This window comes from Chrysemys picta, chromosome 4 (genome assembly GCF_011386835.1).
Source record: "Chrysemys picta bellii isolate R12L10 chromosome 4, ASM1138683v2, whole genome shotgun sequence".
Taxonomy (NCBI): Eukaryota; Metazoa; Chordata; order Testudines; family Emydidae; genus Chrysemys; species Chrysemys picta.
In genome coordinates, this window is record NC_088794.1 from 17,230,264 (window position 1) to 17,252,604 (window position 22,341).

A 22,341-nucleotide genomic window follows, 5' to 3' on the forward strand; every position below is an offset into this window, starting at 1 on the left:
TTCAGTAGTCTGTTGTAACAGAATACTTGTTTTTGAGAAGTTACAAATGATTTTATTGGGGACAATTTGGATGTACTTGTTTTCATTACAGCCTTGAAGCTAGTTTACTGAATGAGCTTGATACAGAACTGCAGTACATTAAAAGTTTACATTTACCATGTATACATCACCCTGAGCATCAGGGCCAGCTCCAAGTTTTTTGCCTCTCCAAGCAAAAAAATTTTCCCGCGCCCCCCGGCCCCACCCCAACTCCGCCCCTTCCCCACCCCATTCCAACCCCTTCCCCAAATCCCCAGCCTTGCCTCCTCCCACATTTCCCCTCCTACTCCTCCCTCCCAGACTGGGAGGGAGGGGGGAGAAGCGGAGCGGCGGCGTGCTTGGGGGAGGAGGCGGAGGTGAGCTGGTGGGGGGGGAGCAGTTCCTCTGCCCCCACCCCAAAGGTTACTTCCTGCATCCCTCCCCACGCCCCCCACCGCAGCAGCTCACCTCTGCTCCGCCTGCTCCCCTGATCAAGCCGCCGCCACTTGGCTTCTCCCACCTCCCTCTCAGGCTTGCCGCAAAACAGCTGATTCACACGGCAAGCCTAGGAGGGAGGGGGGAGAAGCCGAGCGGTGGCGCGCTTGGGGGAGCAGGTGGCAGTGGAGTGGAAGTGAGCTGGGGGGGAGGGGCAGGGGAGTGGTTCCTCTGCGCGTTCCCCCTCCCCCCCGCCCCGAGGGTTACTTCCTGCGGCCCTCCCTGCGCTCCCCCACTGCCGCAGCTCACCACTGCTCAGGGCCAGCTCCCGGCGCCCGAAGAAAAAAAAAAGGGAGCTGGAGTGCTGCCCCTTGGGGAGTGCCGCCCCTAGCACATGCTTGGAAGGCTGGTGCCTAGAGCTGGCCCTGCTGAGCATGTGTGGTAACGTAAGGTAAGTACATTGTGCAAAACAAGACATTGCTCCACCCATAGGGCTTATGATCCAATGCAGCACAGGCTCAGAGAGACTGTTTCAACCATTCATGTCGCTCTGTAAGACGACGACGCACAGGGCAAAGGAGACCAAGATAGCAATCTATAGAAGAGTACATGAAACATGTATGGGTTTAGAAACACAGGAAAACAGCTGGTGGAAAGCTCTCTCTGACAGCTGACTTTCATATTTCTCATGCGATGCATCGACACTGTATGACAGGCATGAGGACAAGTGCCAACGAGAAGCAAAGTCGGGAAAATAACTGAAATACTTCCCGATGTTCTGTATTGTATTTTCGAAGGGGCAACTGATCCTGGATGCTAATACCTTAACTGTATCACTGAATTTATTAACCTTAATTTGGGATACTGCAATTTATGTACTATATGGACCTTATGACTTTCAAACCAAATTTTGTACTTTTGGATAATTTAAGCGATATACCCAGACGTACAGACACTCTTTTCTTAAAATGATCTAATACACAGGTTAACATTAGCTTTAATAAAATTTGTTAAATCCATTTCTGTACAGTTACAAACCTAAGGCTATAACTGGAGAACTTGCTCATTTTATAATCTTTAGGAGTCCTACACCCCAAACCTTGTTTTACCAAAACTGGTCAGCTACAGCAGCTGCACCTTTACCTGCTATTCTAAGTGGCTTTTTCTTTCCCCTAGCCTACCTCCAACTATGGGCAGGAGAGACATCCCCATCCCACAGCAGCAGGCGCTGGGTAGTAACGCTATCTCACTATACGGGATAGAGTTTAGCCTCCAAGGCAGAAGCCGCGCCAACAACCCTTCTCCCAGGCAGAAGCGCTTCCGGGGTCTCAAGGCTAGCGGAGGTGTGGTGCCACATCAGCCAGCCAGCCCCAGGTACTGGGGTGGGGCAGTGGGTATCTGTCACTGCCATGCGGCATGGGCATGCCTCTCCCTGCTCACCCCCTTCTGGCCCCCCCATGCCTCAGGCCCCTGTGGACTGAGTCTGATGCAACAAGGGCTGAGAGGCTGGATGGGGGTGGTGGCCTTGGGTCGGGCGGGGCCAAGCCCCCATGTGGGCAGAGCCAAAGTGATTTTTTTTATGTAAGTTGGCTTTTTTGGATAAAATGCTTTTTGAGGAAAACACCTTGTGAAAGACAGTTTTAATTAAGATACATTATAGCTCAAAGATCTCTCATCATGGAAGAGGGATTATAAATTCTAATTCTATAGTATGAGACAATATTTTCATGTAATGTTTAAGAAAAGTTTTGTAAAAGAGTTGCCATAGTTCATGGATTAGGGACCCAATTTATGCGGTTCCAGGGGTTTCTGTATAAATTATTTTGGTTAATCTTTCTATCTACCCAATGGGACTCAGTGCTCAGTCTAGAAGATACCATCAGAGATGCTTAGTTTTGCAGTTCTCAAACTGTGGATTTGTGTCTCCAGAGATAACATGCTTGTTAACAGCAAAAATGTTTTTAAATAAAATAAATAAATAATATCGAGAGGTGAGAAATAACAGACCTCAACTCTATTGTCCCTCTGCAAATTTGTGTACACAGAGTCAATCACTCACCCCTCTCTAGAAGTGCAAAGTTTCAAAAAGTTCAATTAATAGAAGATTGTTGAGGGTAGAATAGACTGGACAAGTTGAAGTCTGGAGATAAATGTGTGTCAGTGAATTCAATGAGGAATACTAAGTGAGCAGCATGGTAATAATAATTAAATAACTGCATTGACTTATTTTGTTTAGGAGAATCCATCCTCAACATACAGGATTCTGAAGACTATCCACCTTTGAGATCACCATCATTTTCTATACTTTCAGAGTTATCTGCCAATGATAGTGTTTCAGTCACATCATGTATGTCACATAGCCAGAGTATATCACCTGTAGCAAACAAACAACAAACAAACAAAAAACCCACCACACACACACACACTCCATCATCCAGAAACAACCATAGGTACATTTGTGATAAGAATCAGCAGATTACAAAAAGAGGTGATTGATGAAAAAATTTGCCGTTTGTTTATGCAACACACTCACCTTTCAGTGTGATTGAGAACCCACACTTCATTAACATGGTTCAGTCATTAAGACCAGGATACAGTCCACACAACAGAGCAGATGTCACAGGCAAATTGCTGAACAAAGTGTATGAAAGAGAAATTGAGCAGCGTGCAAAAGGTCTAGAGGTTAAAATTGTTAACCGGAGTCTTGACGGGTGAGCAATATCCACAATGATCCTGTTGTATGTGCTTGTGTGACAACAGAAGAAGGGAAGGTCTTCCTTACAGAAACAACTGATACATCAGGAAATGCACAAACAGCAGAACACGTACAAGAAGTAGCAATAAAAGCTATAACAAAACTGTGGGGAAAAAATGCAAATGTCTAGTATGCAGCTTGGTCACAGACAATGTTGCAAATGTATCCAAGAGGAGAAGAAATGTAGAAGAGTCCCAAGCTAATAACATACGGTTGCAGGCTGAAGTCACTGGAATTTTGTATTTTAGCTGCTCTTAAAGCAACCTACAATTTTTAAAGTCAACTACTAATATAACAAAGAACTTCCAAAATGTATTTAGAAAGTGTCTATGGATACCAGTGTTTAACTGTGAACCACTTACCCAATAGAAGAGAGATTCCTAACTGTGTCAAGATAGCTCGCATATCAATTGAAATGGAAAAGCAACAAAGACACTCACCTACACAAAACTCAGGGTCTACTGACCATGTTGAATTTGGAAGACATGTAACATAAGGAGACTTTCCAGGGTTCAAAACATATCCTGGGCGACAGGAGTATTTCAGTTTGGCTCCAACAGGATAGGAATTGTTCACTGGCCCAGGCAGCTCAGCAAAACTCAATCTTGGAGGAGAATCACAAATGCCTAGCAATAGAGACAGACAAGAAAGGGAAAAAGTTAACTATGAAAGATATTCAGTAGTCTGTTGTAACAGAATACTTGTTTTTGAGAAGTTACAAATGATTTTATTGGGGACAATTTGGATGTACTTGTTTTCATTACAGCTTTGAAGATAGTTCTCTGAATGGCCTCGATACAAAACTGCAGTACATTAAAATTTTACATAATTTATCATGTATCCCTCACCCTGAGCATGTATGGTAATGTAAACTAAGTACATTGTGCAAAACAAGACATTCTGCCACCTCACAGGGCTTATGATCTAACGCAACACAGGCTCAGAGAGACAGTTGCAACAATAGAGGGTAACATGAATGAAGGTAACGTACAGGGCAAAGGAGACCAAGAGAGCAATCTATAGAAGAGTACACAGGGTGGATAAAAATCTATGCTTTTTCAAAAAGAAACAGATTTTTTTATTTAAATTGGCTTTTTTGGATAAAATGCATTTTGAGGAAAACACCTTGTGAAAGACAGTTTTAATTAAGATACATTATAGCTCAAAGATCTCTCATCATGGAATAGGGATTATAAATTCTAATTCTATAGTATGAGACAATATATTCATGTAATGTTTAAGAAAAGTTTTGTAAAAGAGTTGCCATAGTTCATGGATTAGGGACCAAAAAAAGAACAGGAGTACTTGTGGCACCTTAGCGACTAACAAGTTTATTAGAGCATAAGCTTTTGTGGGCTACTGCCCACTTCTTCGGATGCATATAGAGGGGAACATATATTGAGGAGATATATATACACACATACAGAGAGCATGAACAGGTGGGAGTTGTCTTACCAACTCTGAGAGGCCAATTAAGTAAGAGAAAAATTTTTTTTGAAGTGATAATCAAGCTAGCCCAGTACAGACAGTTTGATAAGAAGTGTGAGAATACTTACAAGGGGAGATAGATTCAATGTTTGTAATGGCTCAGCCATTCCCAGTCCTTATTCAATCCTGAGTTGATCGTATCTAGTTTGCATATCAATTCCAGCTCAGCAGTCTCTCCTTGGAGTCTGTTTTTGAAGTTTTTCTGTTGTAAGATAGCCACCCGCAGGTCTGTCATTGAATGGCCAGACAGGTTAAGGTGTTCTCCCACTGGTTTTTGACTATTATGATTCCTGATGTCAGATTTGTGTCCATTAATTCTTTTGCGTAGAGACTGTCCAGTTTGGCCAATGTACATGGCAGAGGGGCATTGCTGGCACATGATGGCATATATCACATTGGTAGATGTGCAAGTGAACGAGCCCCTGATGGTATGGCTGATGTGATTAGGTGCTATGATGATATCACTTGAATAGATATGTGGACAGAGTTGGCATCAGGCTTTGTTACAAGGATAGGTCCCTGGGTCAGTGTTTTTGTTCAGTGATGTGTTGTTGCTGGTGAGTATTTGCTTTAGGTTGGGGGGTTGTATGTAAGCGAGGACAGGTCTGTCTCCCAAGATCTGTGAGAGTAAAGGATCATCTTTCAGGATAGGGTGTAGATCTCTGATGATGCGCTGGAGAGGTTTTAGTTGGGGGCTGAAGGTGTCAGCTAGTGGTGTTCTGTTATTTTCTTTGTTGGGCCTGTCTTGTAGGAGGTGACTTTTGGGTACTTTTCTGGCTCTGTCAATCTGTTTTTTCACTTCAGCAGGTGGGTATTGTAGTTTTAAGAATGCTTGATAAACCCAATCTTATGAGGTTCCAGGGGGTTCTGTATAAATTATTTTGGTTAATCTTTCTCTCTACCCTATGGGACTCAGTGCTCAGTCTAGAAGATACCATCAGAGATGCTTAGTTTTGCAGTTCTCAAACTGTGGATTTGTGTCTCCAGAGATAACATGCTTGTTAACAGCAAAAATGTTTTTAAATAAAATAAATAAATAATATCGAGAGGTGAGAAATAACAGACCTCAACTCTATTGTCCCTCTGCAAATTTGTGTACACAGTCAATCCCTTACCCCTCTCTAGAAGTGCAAAGTTTCAAAAAGTCCAATTAATAGAAGATTGTTGGGGGTGGAATAGAGCTGGACAAGTTGAAGTCTGGAGATAAATGTGAGAAGGGAGAGACAGGCAGTAGAAAGAAAAGCGAAACTGTTTGAGCAACGTATTTCAAAAGTCTTGAGGTCTTTCTGAGTGTAGCCTCCCTTGATTTGAGATCTAACATACCAGTTGCTCACGAGAACGGAAAAACCTATAATGGCAGCAGGCCGTAAAAGAGACCCAGTTTGGGAATATTTTAATGAAGTTCCTCTACTTGTGGGTAAGACAGGTATGCATGCAAAATGCAGAGAGTGCAACCAAGAAATGCAAAGCCTGGTTGCCCAAATGAAACATCATGAGAAGCGTTTCTTCTCAGGAGGAAGCTGCGTTCAAGATGATGAAAGGAACATGTCTGAACACGCAGGATCTTCAGACCGGTAAACTTTTTTTATTTCATACTTCTTTGTTAAGGACTGCCTGTCTTCCTTCTGGACTATTCTTGAATTCTCATATTTGAGCAAAAAATATAGCTGTTACTCTGTGGTACTATCATTTTAGATGCAGTTGTGATAAAAAATAAATAGCTGAAATAGGCAGATCTTCCTTTTACAATTTCCACCTTTAAAGTAGTACTGAGTGTCAGTGAATTCAATGAGGAATACTAAGTGAGCAGCATGGTAATAATAATTAAATAACTGCATTGACTTATTTTGTTTAGGAGAATCCATCCTCAACATACAGGATTCTGAAGACTATCCACCTTTGAGGTCACCATCATTTTCTATACTTTCAGAGTTATCTGCCAATGATAGTGTTTCAGTCACATCATGTATGTCACATAGCCAGAGTATATCACCTGTAGCAAACAAACAACAAACAAACAAAAAACCCACCACACACACACACACTCCATCATCCAGAAACAACCATAGGTACATTTGTGATAAGAATCAGCAGATTACAAAAAGAGGTGATTGATGAAAAAATTTGCCATTTGTTTATGCAACACACTCTCCTTTCAGTGTGATTGAGAACCCACACTTCATTAACATGGTTCAGTCATTAAGACCAGGATACAGTCCACCAAACAGAGCAGATGTCACAGGCAAATTGCTGGACAAAGTGTATGAAAGAGAAATTGAGCAGTATGCAAAAAGTCTAGAGGGTAAAATTGTTAACCGGAGTCTTGACGGGTGAGCAATGTCCACAATGATCCTGTTGTACGCACTTGTGTGACAACAGAAGAAGGGAATGTCTTCCTTACAGAAACAACTGAAACATCAGGAAATGCACACACAGCAGAACACGTACAAGAAGTAGCAATAAAAGCTATAACAAAACTGTGGGGAAAAATGCAAATGTCTAGTATGCAGCTTGGTCACAGACAATGTTGTAAATGTATCCAAGAGGAGAAGAAATGTAGAAGAGTCCCAAGCTAATAACATACGGTTGCAGGCTGAAGTCACTGGGATTTTGTATTTTAGCTGCTCTTAAAGCAACCTACAATTTTTAAAGTCAACTACTAACATAACAAAGAACTGTCCAAAATGTATTTAGAAAGTGTCTATGGATACCAGTGTTTAATTGTGAACCACTTACCCAATAGAAGAGAGATTCCTAACTGTGTCAAGATGGCTTGCACATCAATTGAAATGGAAAAGCAACAAAGACACTCACCTACACAAAACTCAGGGTCTACTGACCATGTTGAATTTGGAAGACATGTAACATAAGGAGACTTTCCAGGGTCCAAAACATATCCTGGGCAACAGGAGTATTTCAGTTTGGTCCCAACAGGATAGGGATTGTTCACTGACCCAGGCAGCTCAGCAAAACTCAATCTTGGAGGAGAATCACAAGTGCCTAGCAATAGGGACAGACAAGGAAGGAAAAAAGTTAACTACAATATGAAAGATATTCAGTCGTCTGTTGTAACAGAATACTTGTTTTTGAGAAGTTACAAATGATTTTATTGGGGACAATATGGATGTACTTGTTTTCATTACAGCCTTAAAGCTAGTTTACTGAATGGCTTTGATACAAAACTGCAGTACATTCAAATTTTACATTATTTACCATGTATCCTTCACCCTGAGCATGTCTGGTAATGTAAGGTAAGTACATTGTGCAAAACAAGACAGTCCTCCACCTCACAGGGCTTATGATCTAACGCAGCACAGGCTCAGAGAGACTGTTGCAACCATACCGAGTGACATGAAAGAAGGTGGCATACAGGGCAAAGGAGACCAAGGGAGCAATCTATAGAAGAGTACATGAAACATGTCTGGGTTTAGAAACAAGTGAAAACAGCTGGTGGAAAGCTATCTCTGAGACAGCTGACTTTCATATTTCTCATGTGATGCATGGACACTGTATGACAGGCATGAAGACAAGTGCCAATGAGAAACAAAGTCAGGAAAGTAACTGAAATACTTCCCGATGTTCTGTATTGTATTGTCTAAGGGGCAACCGATTCTAAATTCTCAAATTACTGAGGGACAATCTTCACTCGTTGCTATATATGTTTTCCACAAGCTACTCTTAGCATAAACTTTTATGAGCGATGTACCCGAAGAATTGGATACTAATACCTTAACCGTATCACTGATTTATTAACCTTAACTTAGGATATTGTAAATTATGTACTATATGTACCTTATGACATTCAAACCGAATTTTGTACTTTTGGATAATTTAAGTGTTATACCCAGATGTACAGATGCTCTTTTATTAACCTGTGTATTAGATCATTTTAACATTAGCTTTAATGAAGTTTTTAATCCATTTCTGTACAGTCACAAACCTAAGGCTACAACAGGGGAACTTGCTCATTTTATAATCTTAGGAGTCTTACACCCCAAACTTTGTTTTACTGAAACTGGTCAGATACAGCAGCTGCACCTTTACCTGCTGTTCTAAGTGGCTTTTTCTTTCTCCCCAGCCTGCCTCCAACCATGGACAGGAGGCACCCCCAGGCCCCAGAAGCAGGCCCTGGCCATTAACACTCTCACCAACGGGACACAGTTTAGCCTCCCAGGCAGAAGCGCTCCCAGGGGCTCAAGGCTTGCAGAGGTGTGGTGCCAGGGGCCAGGGTGGGGCAGCGGGTACCTGTCGCTGCTGCGGGGCTCAGGCCCTCTTGTCCCGAGTCTGATGCAGCCCGGGTTGAGGGGCTGGATGGGGACGGGGACCAGGCCCCTGTGTGATGGGGAGGGCCCAGGGGAGCCGCTGCGGCTCTGGTCCCCGCCCAGCCCAGCGCCGATGTGGGGGGATGGGACGGACCGAGGGGACTCTGTGCCTGGGCAGGGGCCACCCTCCACCCCGACCCACTCACCGCGAGCCCCAGGCAGGGGCAGCAACAGCAGCGTCAGGAGCCCCCGGGTGCCGGGTGAGCAGTGCACAGCCGAGACCATGGCGGGGCTGGCAGCAGAGTCTCAGGGGCGCGGGTGCTCGCTCCGGCTCTCCCAGCAAGGTCAGGGGACCGGAGCTCGAGTCAGGGTGAGGAAATGGGGCGGTAAGCAGGGGCATAGCCAGGAGAGGATGGGGCAGGGCCTGAGAAGTGGGGGCAGGGCATGTTCAAAAGTGGGGCTTCTGTCACTGTTTTGCACCCAAGCACTGCCCGGGGAGCAAGTGGTGGGGTCATGGGAAGGGGAAAAGAGGCTGCACTGGGCCCTGAGTTATTGATTCACCCCAGGGATCAGCATCGAGCCTGTGTCCCAGGAGGCAGGGGGACCTGTCCAGGCAAATACATGGAGTGGGCCGGCTCGCCCCGCTGCAAGTGTGTCTTTGTGGGTGCAGCTGTGGGCACATTACATGGAGGGGCAGCTGCTCATGGAATCACCCACCAGGTCTATCCCTTGTTTGCTTTTGTTCATTAGGGTGTAAAATTGAAACATTTAAAGCCCTCTATGGGTTTCCCTTCCAGTCTGTATCCCTGAGTGGAACAACCTTCCCCGGTGCGGCTGCTGGAGCGGTTTCTTTCAAAAGGTATAAAACCCATTGTTTGTACTAACCCAGCTCTGTTCACTTTTTTTCCTTTTGTGAACAAGCTGCATGTCACTCTTATTATATAGGCCAAAAGAGTCTGAGACAGGGGGCTTAGACAGGGACTGTGTTATTTAGAAATTTTTATTTAAAAACGACTTCCTCTTTCTTTGATGGAAATTCAGCCATCAGACATGGCAGGTATTTAATCTGAATAATGATGCATTTCCCGCACAGTCTCAGTGTTGAGAGGTGTGCGGGGAAGGAACAGGAAACAGTCCCATAATGCATAGACCTGGTCCATTCCACACTGGAAAGAGTCACTGAGTGAAAGGGATGTTTAAAGAGGGACCGAGTAAGTACTCAGTAAAGACTGCTATATTTAGTTTCTGCCAAAAGTTTACATTACTGCCATTGTGCATCCCATTGGTAACATCAAGAGGAGGAGAACAAGTAATCGCTGAAGGAAAAGAGAACGGCATCATGAATATTAATGCACATTTCAATTACAGGTGAATTGTAAGGATTACATAAACATTTGTTTACAATTCCTCCCAAAAAGGGGAAAAAATTAACCCTTTGAGAGCATAATTAATACTGTGTTTTAACAAAATGTGAGGCATTACCTTCCTTAGATTTACAAGACTTTCTGCTTTCAAACTTTTCTCCTCTCCCAACATCCGTTCAGCTAGAAGATTTTGGCTCCATTAAACAAATCCCAGATAAGAGCCTTATCAGAACACATCTCCCCCCTACATTATATACAAGGAGCTGGGAACATCCTTGATTGACATCCTTGAAAGACAATAGATGCCCTTCTACAATGTTCCAGAAGCTGAACGCTTAAATTAGAACTTTCCTTTAAACTGCAGCTGGTTCTAGACCAGATGGCGATAACCTGGTTGACAGATCCACCCACGTAGTGTCCAAAAGGACAAAAAAGTTAAAGAAAATAAATTGGGAAGAAGTTTTAATACTGGGTTTCACTCCAAAAAAGCCTCAAGATTTTGAGTGTGGAGTCCAGGGTTGGTTGGTTGGTTTTGAGGGGAAGGGAGGACAATACTTAACAGGGAGGAATTACACTAAATAAAAAAAAGTTGGATGAAAGAGTTCAAAAGCAGCAGAGATTATTTGGTGAGGAATGAGAAACTAATCGAACCCCACCATCCCTGTGTTCAGGGTTCACTTGTGTTTAGGTCATTAGTTGGGTTGGAATCTATACACCAGACAGCAAGCTCAAGAGGAATGCTCTGTAGCGATAGAGAGGCCTGTGGGGTTTTGTGTTTGTTTGGAATGTGGCTTCTACAGAAGGAACCAGCAACACAATGGATCCTCCTACACTTTCATCATGTCTTCCCGTTCCCAAAAATATCTATATGATCGACATAATCTAAATCGAGTGAATATAAAACACACATGAAAGCTTTGTAACCAGGGCCGGCTCTAGGTTTTTTGCCTCCCCAACACAAAAAAACAACAACAAAAACCGAGAGCGCAACTGCCAAAGCAAAAGAAATAAAAAACCACCCGGAATGCTGCCCCTGGAATTCTGCCACCCCAAGTACGTGCTTGGTTTGCTGGTGCCTAGAGCCAGTCCTGTCTGTAACAGTTACTCTGCAACAGCTCCATTCAGGAGTTCTTCTTAAAGCCATAAAAATAGCCTGACCTTCACAAGTTGGAAGTTGACTCCATTCAACTTGATCTCCCTTCAGTAAACATTGGATGAAAGGCCGCCCACGTAATCTGAACCTAAAGAAAAGAGAAAAAGTTTCTTACCTAACTCTCCAGTTGCTCCTGTAATAGCCCAGAACTTTGGAAAAGGGGCTCTTTCTGCCAGTAAGTGACCCTGTAGGGTCATTCCTGCTGTAAGTACCAACATGAATCCTAGGACCAAGGAATGCTGAGTAGTTAAAGTCCATGTAGAACAAGCAAATAGGTGGGTATAAGATTGCAGAGACCATGTTAGCAGGTGAAATTCTTCTCCTTAAAGTCTATACTAGCCAGATGCTTGGGAATTTCAGTGCAATAACTTTGTTAAATCTTAGCAAAGGGAAACAAGTAAGTCTCTTTTCTACACATTTTTAATGCTTCTTACTTCTTACATCTCCAATAGGTGAAAGAAGTCCCTAGATAAATTCCAAAATTTGAAAAGCACTAAGAAAATTAGTAATTTTCCAGACTGTTAATCTTCTCCGAGTGTTCGCACGTCAAAGAGGTTTGGATTTGCAGAGTAGGAGGCTGCGTCACACCTCCCTCCTCCAAACTGCAGAACAGTGCTTGAGATGTGGGCTGTTGGCATTCTACACCTTGGATTACTGGCCCAGAGAAATGGGGAGCAAAGTACTAAAAGGGGTGTCTCTGTCACTCTGGGAGTCAGTAGCTCAGCCTGCTTAGTGCCATCATTCCTCTGCCTATTTTAACTCTGCTCTTCTACCAAAGAGTTGGCAACAGTCCACACCCAAGACCCACTTAGCTAGACCTCTAGCTATTTCTTGCACAGGAAGTACTGCATATTGGCAATGCAGTCACTTAGCTTTTACTGCTTCCTTTAACACTACAGGCTAAAGGTCATGGCCTTATTTATTTGTCAAGGTGCTTTAGAGAAACAGATGAGAGGTGCACCTAGTAAAGCTGGTCTCTGCAAGTTCTTTCACTGGTCTGCTGAAAGGACAGGGGCCAACAAGGATAGACATGAACATCATTTGTGGTCAGGTGGCTACTTCTTTACTTCCAACTTAGAACATTACACCCAAAGGCCACTTGTGCTGACAGCAACAACAGGGGGAGAAGACAGCTGCGCAAGGACTGTCCCGCTGCTGCCACTCTTTCAAAACCTGAATATCTCAATGTCCAAACCTAATCAGCCCATTTAAACCCAAAGTTTTCGTTGGTGGACACAATTCCAAGGTGGGCAGCTTCTGTACACTTCTGCATAGGAAAATGTGAAGTACCACAACAATAGCTTGGTCATTCTTGTGGGTGCAACTCAGATGCAGCATTGCCTAGAGCAGGGGTCGGCAACCTCTGGCACGCGGCTCACCAGGGTAAGCACCCAGGCGGGCCGGGCCAGTTTATTTACCTGTCGACGCGGCAGGTTCGGCCGATTGCGGCCCCCACTGGCCGCAGTTTGCCGTCCCAGGCCAATGGGGGCGACGGGAAGCGGCACGGGCAAGGGATGTGCTGGCCGCAGCTTCCCGCTGCCCTCATTGACCTGGGACAGCAAACCGCAGCCAGTGGGAGCCGCGATCGGCAGAACCTGCCGCGTCGGCAGGTAAATAAACTGGCCCGGCCCGCCAGGGTGCTTACCCTGGCGAGCCGCGTGCCAGAGGTTGCCGACCCCTGGCCTAGAGGAAAAACCACTGGACTGGGACTCAGGAAACTTGGATTCCATTCTCATTTCTGCCTCTGGCCTGTGGGTGATCTGGGAAGTCACTTCCCCTCTGCGCCTCAGTTTCCCCATCGGTAAAATGGGGTAAACAATACTGCCCTCCTTTGTAAAGGGATTTCATATCCGATAACAGCTAGTTGTTATTACATCACCTGAGAAGTAGGCTGATGGCTCAGCTACAGGAAAAGGCCTTCTCTGTCTCCCAATCTCTGTGGGGTTTGAAGACAGAGAATCATAAGACTGAAAGGAACCTCAAGAGGTTTTCTAGTCCAGTCCCTTGCACTCAAGCAGGACTAAGTATTATCTAGACCATTCCTGACAGGTGTTTATCTAACCTGCTCTTAAAAATCTCCGATGACAGAGATTCCACAATTTCCCTAGGCAATTTATTCCATAACCAGCCCCTCCCAATCATCCTGATCCCAGCACAGGGAATCTAACCCTTGTTGCCTGCACATACCACCTAAATGGGTGATACAGTGAAAAACAAAATGATATATGAATTAAAACGAAGACATCCATGCTCATGCCATGTGCTTCCCTGTTCAATTACTCTGATGTCCAGAAAGTACCTGCACAATCCAATGAAACTAGAACCCAATCACATATTATGGTAGTTTTTCCAACAGCAGCTTGAACAAATTGAAGCGCACCCCATGATACCATAGCTGCACCTGCTTCCTCCCAACTTAATCTTTCAACTGGAGATCTGAGGGATCATGAGCCACACCTGGCCAAATTCAGCGTGAAGGTTATACTTTTTCAATAGGGCCCTGAAGCCAGGACAGCAGATTTGTAGCACCTACTCACATTAGGTTTTTAAATTAAACTGGAATTTCTATTATTAATTTTCCACTTTTCACCAGTAGTTGTACACCAAACTGAGCTCTGTGAATTAATCAACACCGGTTGCCCAACACTCACCCGTCATCACAAATGATGTTTACTCTTGCACCATACCGGTCATTTGTTATATCAACAGCTCTGCCATGCTCTGGTCCTTTTGGAACACCACACGATTTCCCTAGCACAGAACAAGATCAGTATTAGGGTGTTATGTTGATGCAAGAAACTCTAACAGACTTAGAGGAGACTATGGCAGGGGTGGCCAAACTGTGGCTCGCGAGTCACATGTGGCTCTTTTACAGTTAAAGTTCAGCTCACAGAGCCCTCCTACCAGACTTGGGGGGAGGGGGAAACTTGGGACCTCTGCCTTGGAGCAGGGTGGTGGGCTAAGGGCTTCTGTCCAGCAGGGAGGAGAGTCTCAAGGCTTCAGCAGGAGCCTCCTGCTCCAGCTCTTGAACTTCTGAAGATTGTTGTATGCGGCTTGAAGGGTCAGTAAGTTTGGCCACCCCTGGACTATGGCAATGGCAGACTAGCAGTGCAGTTAGTTCACTCTCCTCTCTGGGGGGTTTTCCTACTTAACTGTGGATATTCTTATGTCCATATTAAGTGTTGAATTCTATCACTTTGTCAACTTCAATGGCAGAGACTCCTCCTACCTGATACAGGGAGTTATTTGTGATGCTTCCTCTGGTGCCAGGCACTTATTACCAGACAGCACACACCATCAGACACTCACCGTGTCCACATGCCAAACAGAAGAGACCTGCTGCATTCAGGGAGCCACAGAGAAAGCTACAAATAGCACTAATGAGTATATTGGGAAAACATCTCTGTCCTTGATGTGGACAAGGATTTTTACACATAAAAATATATGGTCTATTATATACATCAAGTATTTTGCTAATCAGGCATGCCAGACTACTTGAGTCTAAGACTGCGTAAGAAATTCACATGACTATTAAGATACAGCCCGCGTTTGTCAAACAGAATATAATACTGACATGCAAGGAGCTGCTGTTAAGGGTGATCATTCATTTGGCTCCTTCCTCTCACCCTGTATTAATGTAGGGTTTTCATGGAATACAACAGATACAGACTCAATACAGGGAGCTTTGCCAACACTTATGGTATTCTTCGCAATGCAGGCCATTCGTCATTTAAGTTTGTTATGTATTTTGGTATTTGAACAACTTTGCCATACATATAGTTATTAAATATTGCATTTATTTTTAATACGGTGATTAACTTTAGTTGAACTGTATGCTGAATGAGTGGTCTCTGAGGCTAGAATTTTTAAATGTGTGAATTTTAACAACGACAAAAATAATACTATTATTCTCCTTCACATATAGTTTCCAGGGATACTGTGCTCACCATTTTTAAATGACTTGCATCTGAAGAAGTGAGGTTCTTACCCACGAAAGCTTATGCTCCCAATACTTCTGTTAGTCTCAAAGGTGCCACAGGACCCTCTGTTGCTTTTTACAGATTCAGACTAACACGGCTACCCCTCTGATACATTTTTAAATGGTTATTTACCACAGTATGATATTAACTTTACTGCATTATTTGTGATTTCTGATTGCTGCTGGGAAGTACAACGAACACAACAAAAAACTTAACTACTGCACACGCTGTCTAACGTTCAATGGTACTCACTTTGCTTTCTCTCTCCATTTAAAGCGGAATTCAAATTTAACATCAAAACCTAACAAAAAGGGTTTTCAAACTAACATTGACAAGCCGTGCTGAAATGTGAACCAGCTGCTTAACACAAAACACTCCTATCTGCTCACAGAGGGCCACTCGCTCAATGGAGAGAGAAAAGTGACAAAAAAGACACTCACCTTTACAGAACTCAGGGGCTTCTGACCATGTTGAATTCTTAAGACAAGTAATGACAGGTTTCAGTTCGGTGCTCTCATATCCTGGACGACAGACATAACTCACAGTGGTCCCAGGAGGACAGTAATTCTTCTTTGCATCTTCCGCACTTAAGGCAGCAGATTTTAACCTTGGTGTGGCACCACAGGCACCTAGCAAAAACAAACAAACAAACAAACAAACAAAAACATGGTCTGAAAGATTTAGCTATAAAGATAGGCATAAAAATTGTACTTTTAGCTTTATGTTTATAAATAAACAAACACACACACACACACACACACACACACACACACACATTTAAAAAAAAACAGAAACACAGCTCTGTAACATAAGTGAAGGCCTGCCCCAAAAGTTTATGATTTAGAGATAGGGTGACCAGATGTCCCATTTTTAAAGGGACAGTCCTGTTTTTGGGGAATTTTTCTTATATAGGCGCCTATCCCCCCCCGATCCCCCACCCCATCTGCCGTTTTTTCACAGTTGCTCTCTGGTAACCCTATTTAGAGGCAGCAGCAGCTATTACAGTACAGCCACAAAACTGCATATGAGCATTAGAGCAGGACACTTTACAAAATATGTAGGGGAAGGGAGATTTTTAAAAAATTATTTTTAAGGAAGAGAGGCAAGCCACTTGGACAAAGATAACTGGGTGCTGCTCCAAATAGCGGGTGGTACAAAGTAAGGAGTAAAAAAGAAAAGGAAGGAGCTAAGAGAGAGAGAAACGAATTAGTAGATTAAAGCATGCAGAAAGAGAAAGACGGATTTTCACCTGTACCTCATCTCCAATTCTAACTGAACATTCTGTTTACAACCACTGCACGGTTGTCTTCTTCAACTGCAACCTTGTGGCCCTCTCTAGTCTCTGTCCACCCTCTCCACTTTATTGAAGTCTCACACAATTCCCAGGGCCTCTACCCCACCCCATTCTCCTTGACCTCTCAGTGCCTTGGACACCATCAAGCATTTTTACTTCTTTTAATCCCATCATCTACTGGCTTTTGTCACTCCATCCTCTCACAGTTTTCCTCCAGACCCTTCCATCTTGTACTTTCAGGTCTGGTTTGGGGGATCCTCCAACTCTCCCCCAGCCCCACCCCATCAGTGAGAATCTGCCAGGATTCTCGCCTTGGCCCACCCTCTTTTTCTTGTGCACCTGTCTTTGGGATCCTATCTGCTCTCACAGCTTTGGATGTGATCGTTATATCGACAACTCACAAAACTCCCGTTTGGATTCCCTGCCAGTAGCTTAAAGTGCACATGGCAAAAACAGAGCTTGTTCCCTTGCAAATCTTTCCTTCTCTACATCCTCAGTTGCCACTGATTGAACAAAATCATCCTCCCCTCAGCTGCTCAGGCCTGGCAGGGAATTGGGGCACGGGCTTAAATGAGGCGGCTCCCGGTCAGCGGTGCAGTGGGGATGCCAGGACAGGCTTCCTGCCTCTCCTGGCACCGCGAATTGTTCTGCACCCCAGAAGCGGCCAGCAGCAGGTCCAGCTCTTAGGCGGAGGCACACAATTGGCTCCACGCGACTCTCTCCTGCAGGCACTGCCCTCCCGCCCCAGCTCCCATTGGCCAGGACGCTTATGCAATTTTGTAATATAAGTGGAACTATGCATTAAATCATTTTCAAAACAGCTTTATTTCATATTTGCCTGGCGATGTAGCAAAACTGTATGAGCGTCCTGAGGATGAAAGCATCCCCACCTAATTCTGAGCAGTCAAAACTCAAATAGAAAATTACTTCCCATTCCTGTCCATCTAAACCACACATTCCTGAATAAAGCCCAAGTCGTCTCATTGATGGATGTTCCCAGATTGCTTTGCAACGAGATTCTTGAATAAGCAGGTTAATTGAATATTGTCAGGGTAACAACCCTCCTGTATACAATACTATAAAATCCCTCCTGGCCAGAGGCACCAAAATCCTTTTACCTGTAAAGGGTTAAGAAACTCAGGTAACTTGGCTGACACCTGACCCAAAGGACCAATAAGGGGACAAGATACTTTCAAATCTTGGATTGGGAGGGGAGAAGGCTTTTGTTTGTGCTCTTTGTTTTGGTGGTGTTCGCTCTTGGGACGAAGAGGGACCGGACATCAATCCATGTTCTCCAAATCTTTCTGAACAAATCTCTCATATTTCAAACTTGTAAGTAACAGCCAAGCAAGGCATATTAGTTTATCTTTGTTTTCTCAACTTGTGAACTTTTCCTTTGCTAGAGGGAGGTTCATCTCTGTTTTGTTGTAACTTTGAACTAAGGCTAGAGGGGGTTCCTCTGGGCTCTTTGAATCGGATTACCCAATAAAGTTATTTTCCATCCTGATTTTACAGAGATGATTTTTACCTTTTCTTTTTAATAAAAGCCTTCTTTTAAGAACCTGACTGATTTTTCCATTGCCCAAAGACCCAGGGGGTTGGGTCTTTGCTCACTTGGTTAGGATATTATTCTCAAGCCTCCCCAGGAAAAGGGGTGTAAGGGCTTGGGGGGATATTTTGGGGGACGAGGAACTCCAAGTGGTCCTTTCCCTGTTTCTTGTTAAATCACTTGGTGGGGGCAGTGTACCAGATTTTAACTTAAGCTGGTAGAAATAAGCTTAGGGGGCTTTCATGCGGGTCCCCACATCTGTACCCTAGAGTTCAGAGTGGGGAAGGAACCCTGACAGCTTTGCAACAAGATTCTTGAATAAGCAGGTTAATTGTATATTGTCACTGATCCAGCAAGGAACTTGAAACTAGTCATTAAAGCTAATTTTGAGTAGACCTATTCAGTGGGGGAAAGTCTGACATTTCCATCAACGAAGGGTGGCCCGAGCAAATTTGTTCCAGAGAAAATAAAATACTTACCATTACAAAACTCTCCAATGGTTGACCACTTAGAGTCTGAAAGGCAAACTACAGTGTCTGACTTTCCAGGGATTTTAACAAAGCCATCAAGGCACCTGTATGTCACTTCTGTGCCGATAGGGAAGCCCTCTGTGCGACTAGTATCACGGGGGATGGCACGACTGAGCGTTGGCAGGGTCCCACACTGACCTATCAAAAAAACATAAGAACATACTCTCATGTTAATAGGAGAGTGATTTATTTTAAATAATCTCACACAGCCGCCTTCGCTGAAAAGGATCCTGACATGCCTTAGATGCTACAGGCACCTGCCACAGGCCAGGTGAGCCCCGTTGTGGGGGTTCCTCAGGTTTTCCAGTAGCCTATAAGAACAGACAAGCCTCCCACAGCCAGGGGTTTAAACTAAAGGTGTCTTCACGGCTGTGCTAGGTCAAGTTCTCTAAACAGGAATTAGCCGAGCGAGAGCGACCGCGCTGCACAATAACGGTGGAGGTGGAGAGAGTGATTGGATTAGCAGCACCGAGTAGCTGAGTCCCCACTGCATGACGAGCTCCAGCCTAAGCAACTCTCCAGCTCCCACCCACACTCCAAGTGGGCCAGCTAGTGACCAACTCGAGCTGGAGAGATTCGTCCCTTAAACAAAAGCTTCTTTTGATCACCATGAATCTGTGCTCAGAGCGAGAATGGATATTTCTCCACCTTACAATCAGCAGTTTTATGTGGGGGTTTTTTCAGGGGTGCCTGGGATTGTTTTCAGCACAGACACTGTAGAAAAAGGAATTTTGGGAAAGGAAAGATCGTCAGTTCACTCATCTGACTGTTCCGAGAATCATATAAACAGCCAGGCCACTCCCGGAAAGACATTGGATGCCACAAGATGACTAGAGTGACTTTTACAGTTTTAGTATCTGACAAAACAGGCTAAAAGAAAAGAGGCCCAATCCCAGAATTGCTCCTTCTCTCTCCTATATTTCAAATCTCTGTCTCTAACACACAAGTGAAAGTACCACTGAACAACCTAGCTAAGACAAACAAAAAAATGCAACTAATTTTACTCATTTCATTTTCCTTAATATTTCTGAGACTGCACAGTGCCAGATGTCCACACGCATGAGGTGTACTGCCCTTGTAGCCACACCATCAATTAATTCTTTGAACCGTAAACAATCTATTCTCTGCACAACTGTGAGGATTATAGTTCAGTTTTAGAGATGGATAATCTTTGGCCCTGTCAACATGCCTGGAGTGCCATGCACAATAGGAGATCCCCTGACATGTTACCAGCTCACTAGAATCAAATGCGAACAAACTCTGGTCTCCCCCAATCTCAAAAGTCCTCCTCTGATCCCACCAATCCCTTCAACTATTGCCCCATATCCCTTCCTCCGTCTCATCAGTGAACATGATGTTGTGAAGGCCAAAAGTATAACTGAGTTGAAAAGAGAATTAGTTAAGTTCATGGAGGGCAGATCCATCAATGGCTATTAGCCAAGATGGTCAGGGGCACAACCACATGCTCTGGGTGTCTTTAACCCTCTGACTGCCAGACTCTGGCACTGGACCACAGGGGATGGATCACTCTATAATCGCCCTGTTCTGTTCATTCCCTGTGAAGCATTTGGCACCGACTACTATCAGAGGCAGGATACTGGGGTAGATGGACCATTGGTCAGACCCACTGCAGCCATTCTTATGTTCACTGCCTTATATTTCTGCCTTCTAACAGCATCCTTGATCCTCTATAACTGCCCCTTCCCAGACAAGTCTCATCCTCCTCCTCCTCCTTTTCTTGCCTGAGTTCACTGATCAAATTCTCTTTCTTAATCGTGTCTGATCTGGCTCCCATTAGCCTGCACTCCCCTGCTGATCCTGTCCTCTCTAGGGACCATCTCATCAGCTCACAAGACTTCAGCTACCAGCTCTGCGCTGACTCCTCACAACACATCCAGGTGTTGAGGGCATCACCCCTGGAGTCAACAACTTATTCTCCCCACTTCCCAGTGAGACGGTGACAGGATGAATTACACTAAAACCAGGCTGAGAGGCCACATCACCAATAGAGGAACCAGCACAGCCGGAGTAAAGCCAGGGGCCGGGTGAGCAAAGGGCTCCACGCACAGTTATCTGGGGTCCCACCCCAGGCCCCGGCCCCGCACAGCCCCGCTGCAGACGGTGAGTTGGTTTCCCAGGCCGGGGGACGGGCTCTGGGGAGCTCCGGGCTTGTCTCTCACTGGCAGAAGCGGGGCCAAGACAAGACATCGCCCCGGCGGGTCTCTGGCAGCGGAAACACCCGCCCCGACGGGCCGTGGGGCCAAGCCCGCTGCCCTGCCCGCTCACACCTGTCCCCCGGCCCGGGCTGTCCCGCGGCCGCTCGCTCCCCAGGGCCCCGACTGGCCGGGCCGAGCCCCTGCGCCCGCAGCCAGTGGGGCGGTGCCGCCTCGGGCGGGGCTCGCTGCCCCCCGCTCCGCACCCCGCGCAGCCAGTGCGGGGCAGCCGCAGGTCCCCGCCCGCCGGCCCCGCGCAGCCCGGGGCACCGCCCGCTGCTGGGGCCGCCGCGACTCACCGCGAGCCCCGGGCAGGGGCAGCAGCAGCAGCAGCGTCAGGAGCCCCCGGGCGCCGGGCCGGCAGCGCGGAGCCGAGACCATGGCGGGGCCGCTCCAGCTCTGCCTCACAGTCAAGGGCTGGAGCTCGGGGACAGCGAGGAAAGGGGGCGGGGAACAGGGCGTGGCCAGGAGATGGCGGGGCGGGGCCTGATAAGTGGGGGCGGGGCGCGTTGAAAATGGGCGGGGCTTTTGTCACGGATGTGAACCCAGGCGCTGTCCGGGGAGCCAGTGCTGGGGTCGAGGGGAGGGAAGAAGAAGCTAAGGTGGGCTCTGAGTTATTGGTTCGCCCCAGGGATCAGCATCGAGTCTGTGTCCCAGGAGGCAGGGGGAACTACCCAGGCACACACATGGAGGGAGCCGGCTCACCCCGCTGCACGTGTGTCTTTGTGGGTGCAGCCATGGGCACATTACACGGACGGGCAGCTGCTCCTGAAACCACCCACCAGATCAACCCCTCGTTTGCTTTTGTTCAATAGGGTGTAAAATTGAAACATTTAAAGCGCTCTATGGGTTTCCCTTCCCGTCTGTATTCCTGAGTGGAACAACCTTCCCCGGTGCTGCTGCTGGAATTTCTTTGACGGAAATTCAAACATCAGGCATGGCTGGTATTTAATCTGAATATTGATGCATTTCCTGCACAGTCTCAATGTTGAGGGGGTGGAGGGAAGGAAGAGGAAACAGTCCCATAATGCATAGACCTGGTCCATTCCACAAGGCTATGTTTAGCTTCTGATCCAACACAGTAGGACACATGTTCTGACATTCTGGCAAGAGTCACTGACTGAAAGGGATGTTTAAAAAGGGACCAAGTAAGTACTGTGATAGACCCAGACCAGTGGGGTACAGGAGTCTGGTAGAGGGCAAATATACTGGTCACTGGATGAGTAGTTTTCTGTTCCCTGAGTGACCAGAGCAGGGACTGCACTAGAGTAATCAGGAACCTGCTAGAACCAGTTAAGGC

General features: G+C 45.6%; 1 protein-coding gene across 7 annotated transcripts in view; it reads right to left on the reverse strand.

The window, feature by feature from the left end:
* Window positions 1-22,341, reverse strand: part of CR2 (complement C3d receptor 2) — a 194,513-nt gene that overhangs the window by 95,626 nt on the left and 76,546 nt on the right. For 3 of the 7 annotated variants that reach the window (XM_065594550.1, XM_065594553.1, XM_065594554.1), the window contains 6 exons: window positions 18,778-18,966; window positions 15,896-16,084; window positions 14,127-14,226; window positions 11,481-11,563; window positions 7,511-7,696; window positions 3,649-3,834 (listed from right to left, as the gene is read on the reverse strand). In XM_065594550.1, coding sequence (XP_065450622.1) covers window positions 3,649-3,834; window positions 7,511-7,696; window positions 11,481-11,563; window positions 14,127-14,226; window positions 15,896-16,084; window positions 18,778-18,966 — 933 coding nt within the window. Of the gene's footprint in view, window positions 1-3,648; window positions 3,835-7,510; window positions 7,697-11,480; window positions 11,564-14,126; window positions 14,227-15,895; window positions 16,085-18,777; window positions 18,967-21,340; window positions 21,491-22,341 lie in introns of those variants that run through there. The other 4 variants (XM_065594552.1, XM_065594556.1, XM_065594551.1 and 1 more) reach the window with 3 other exon arrangements.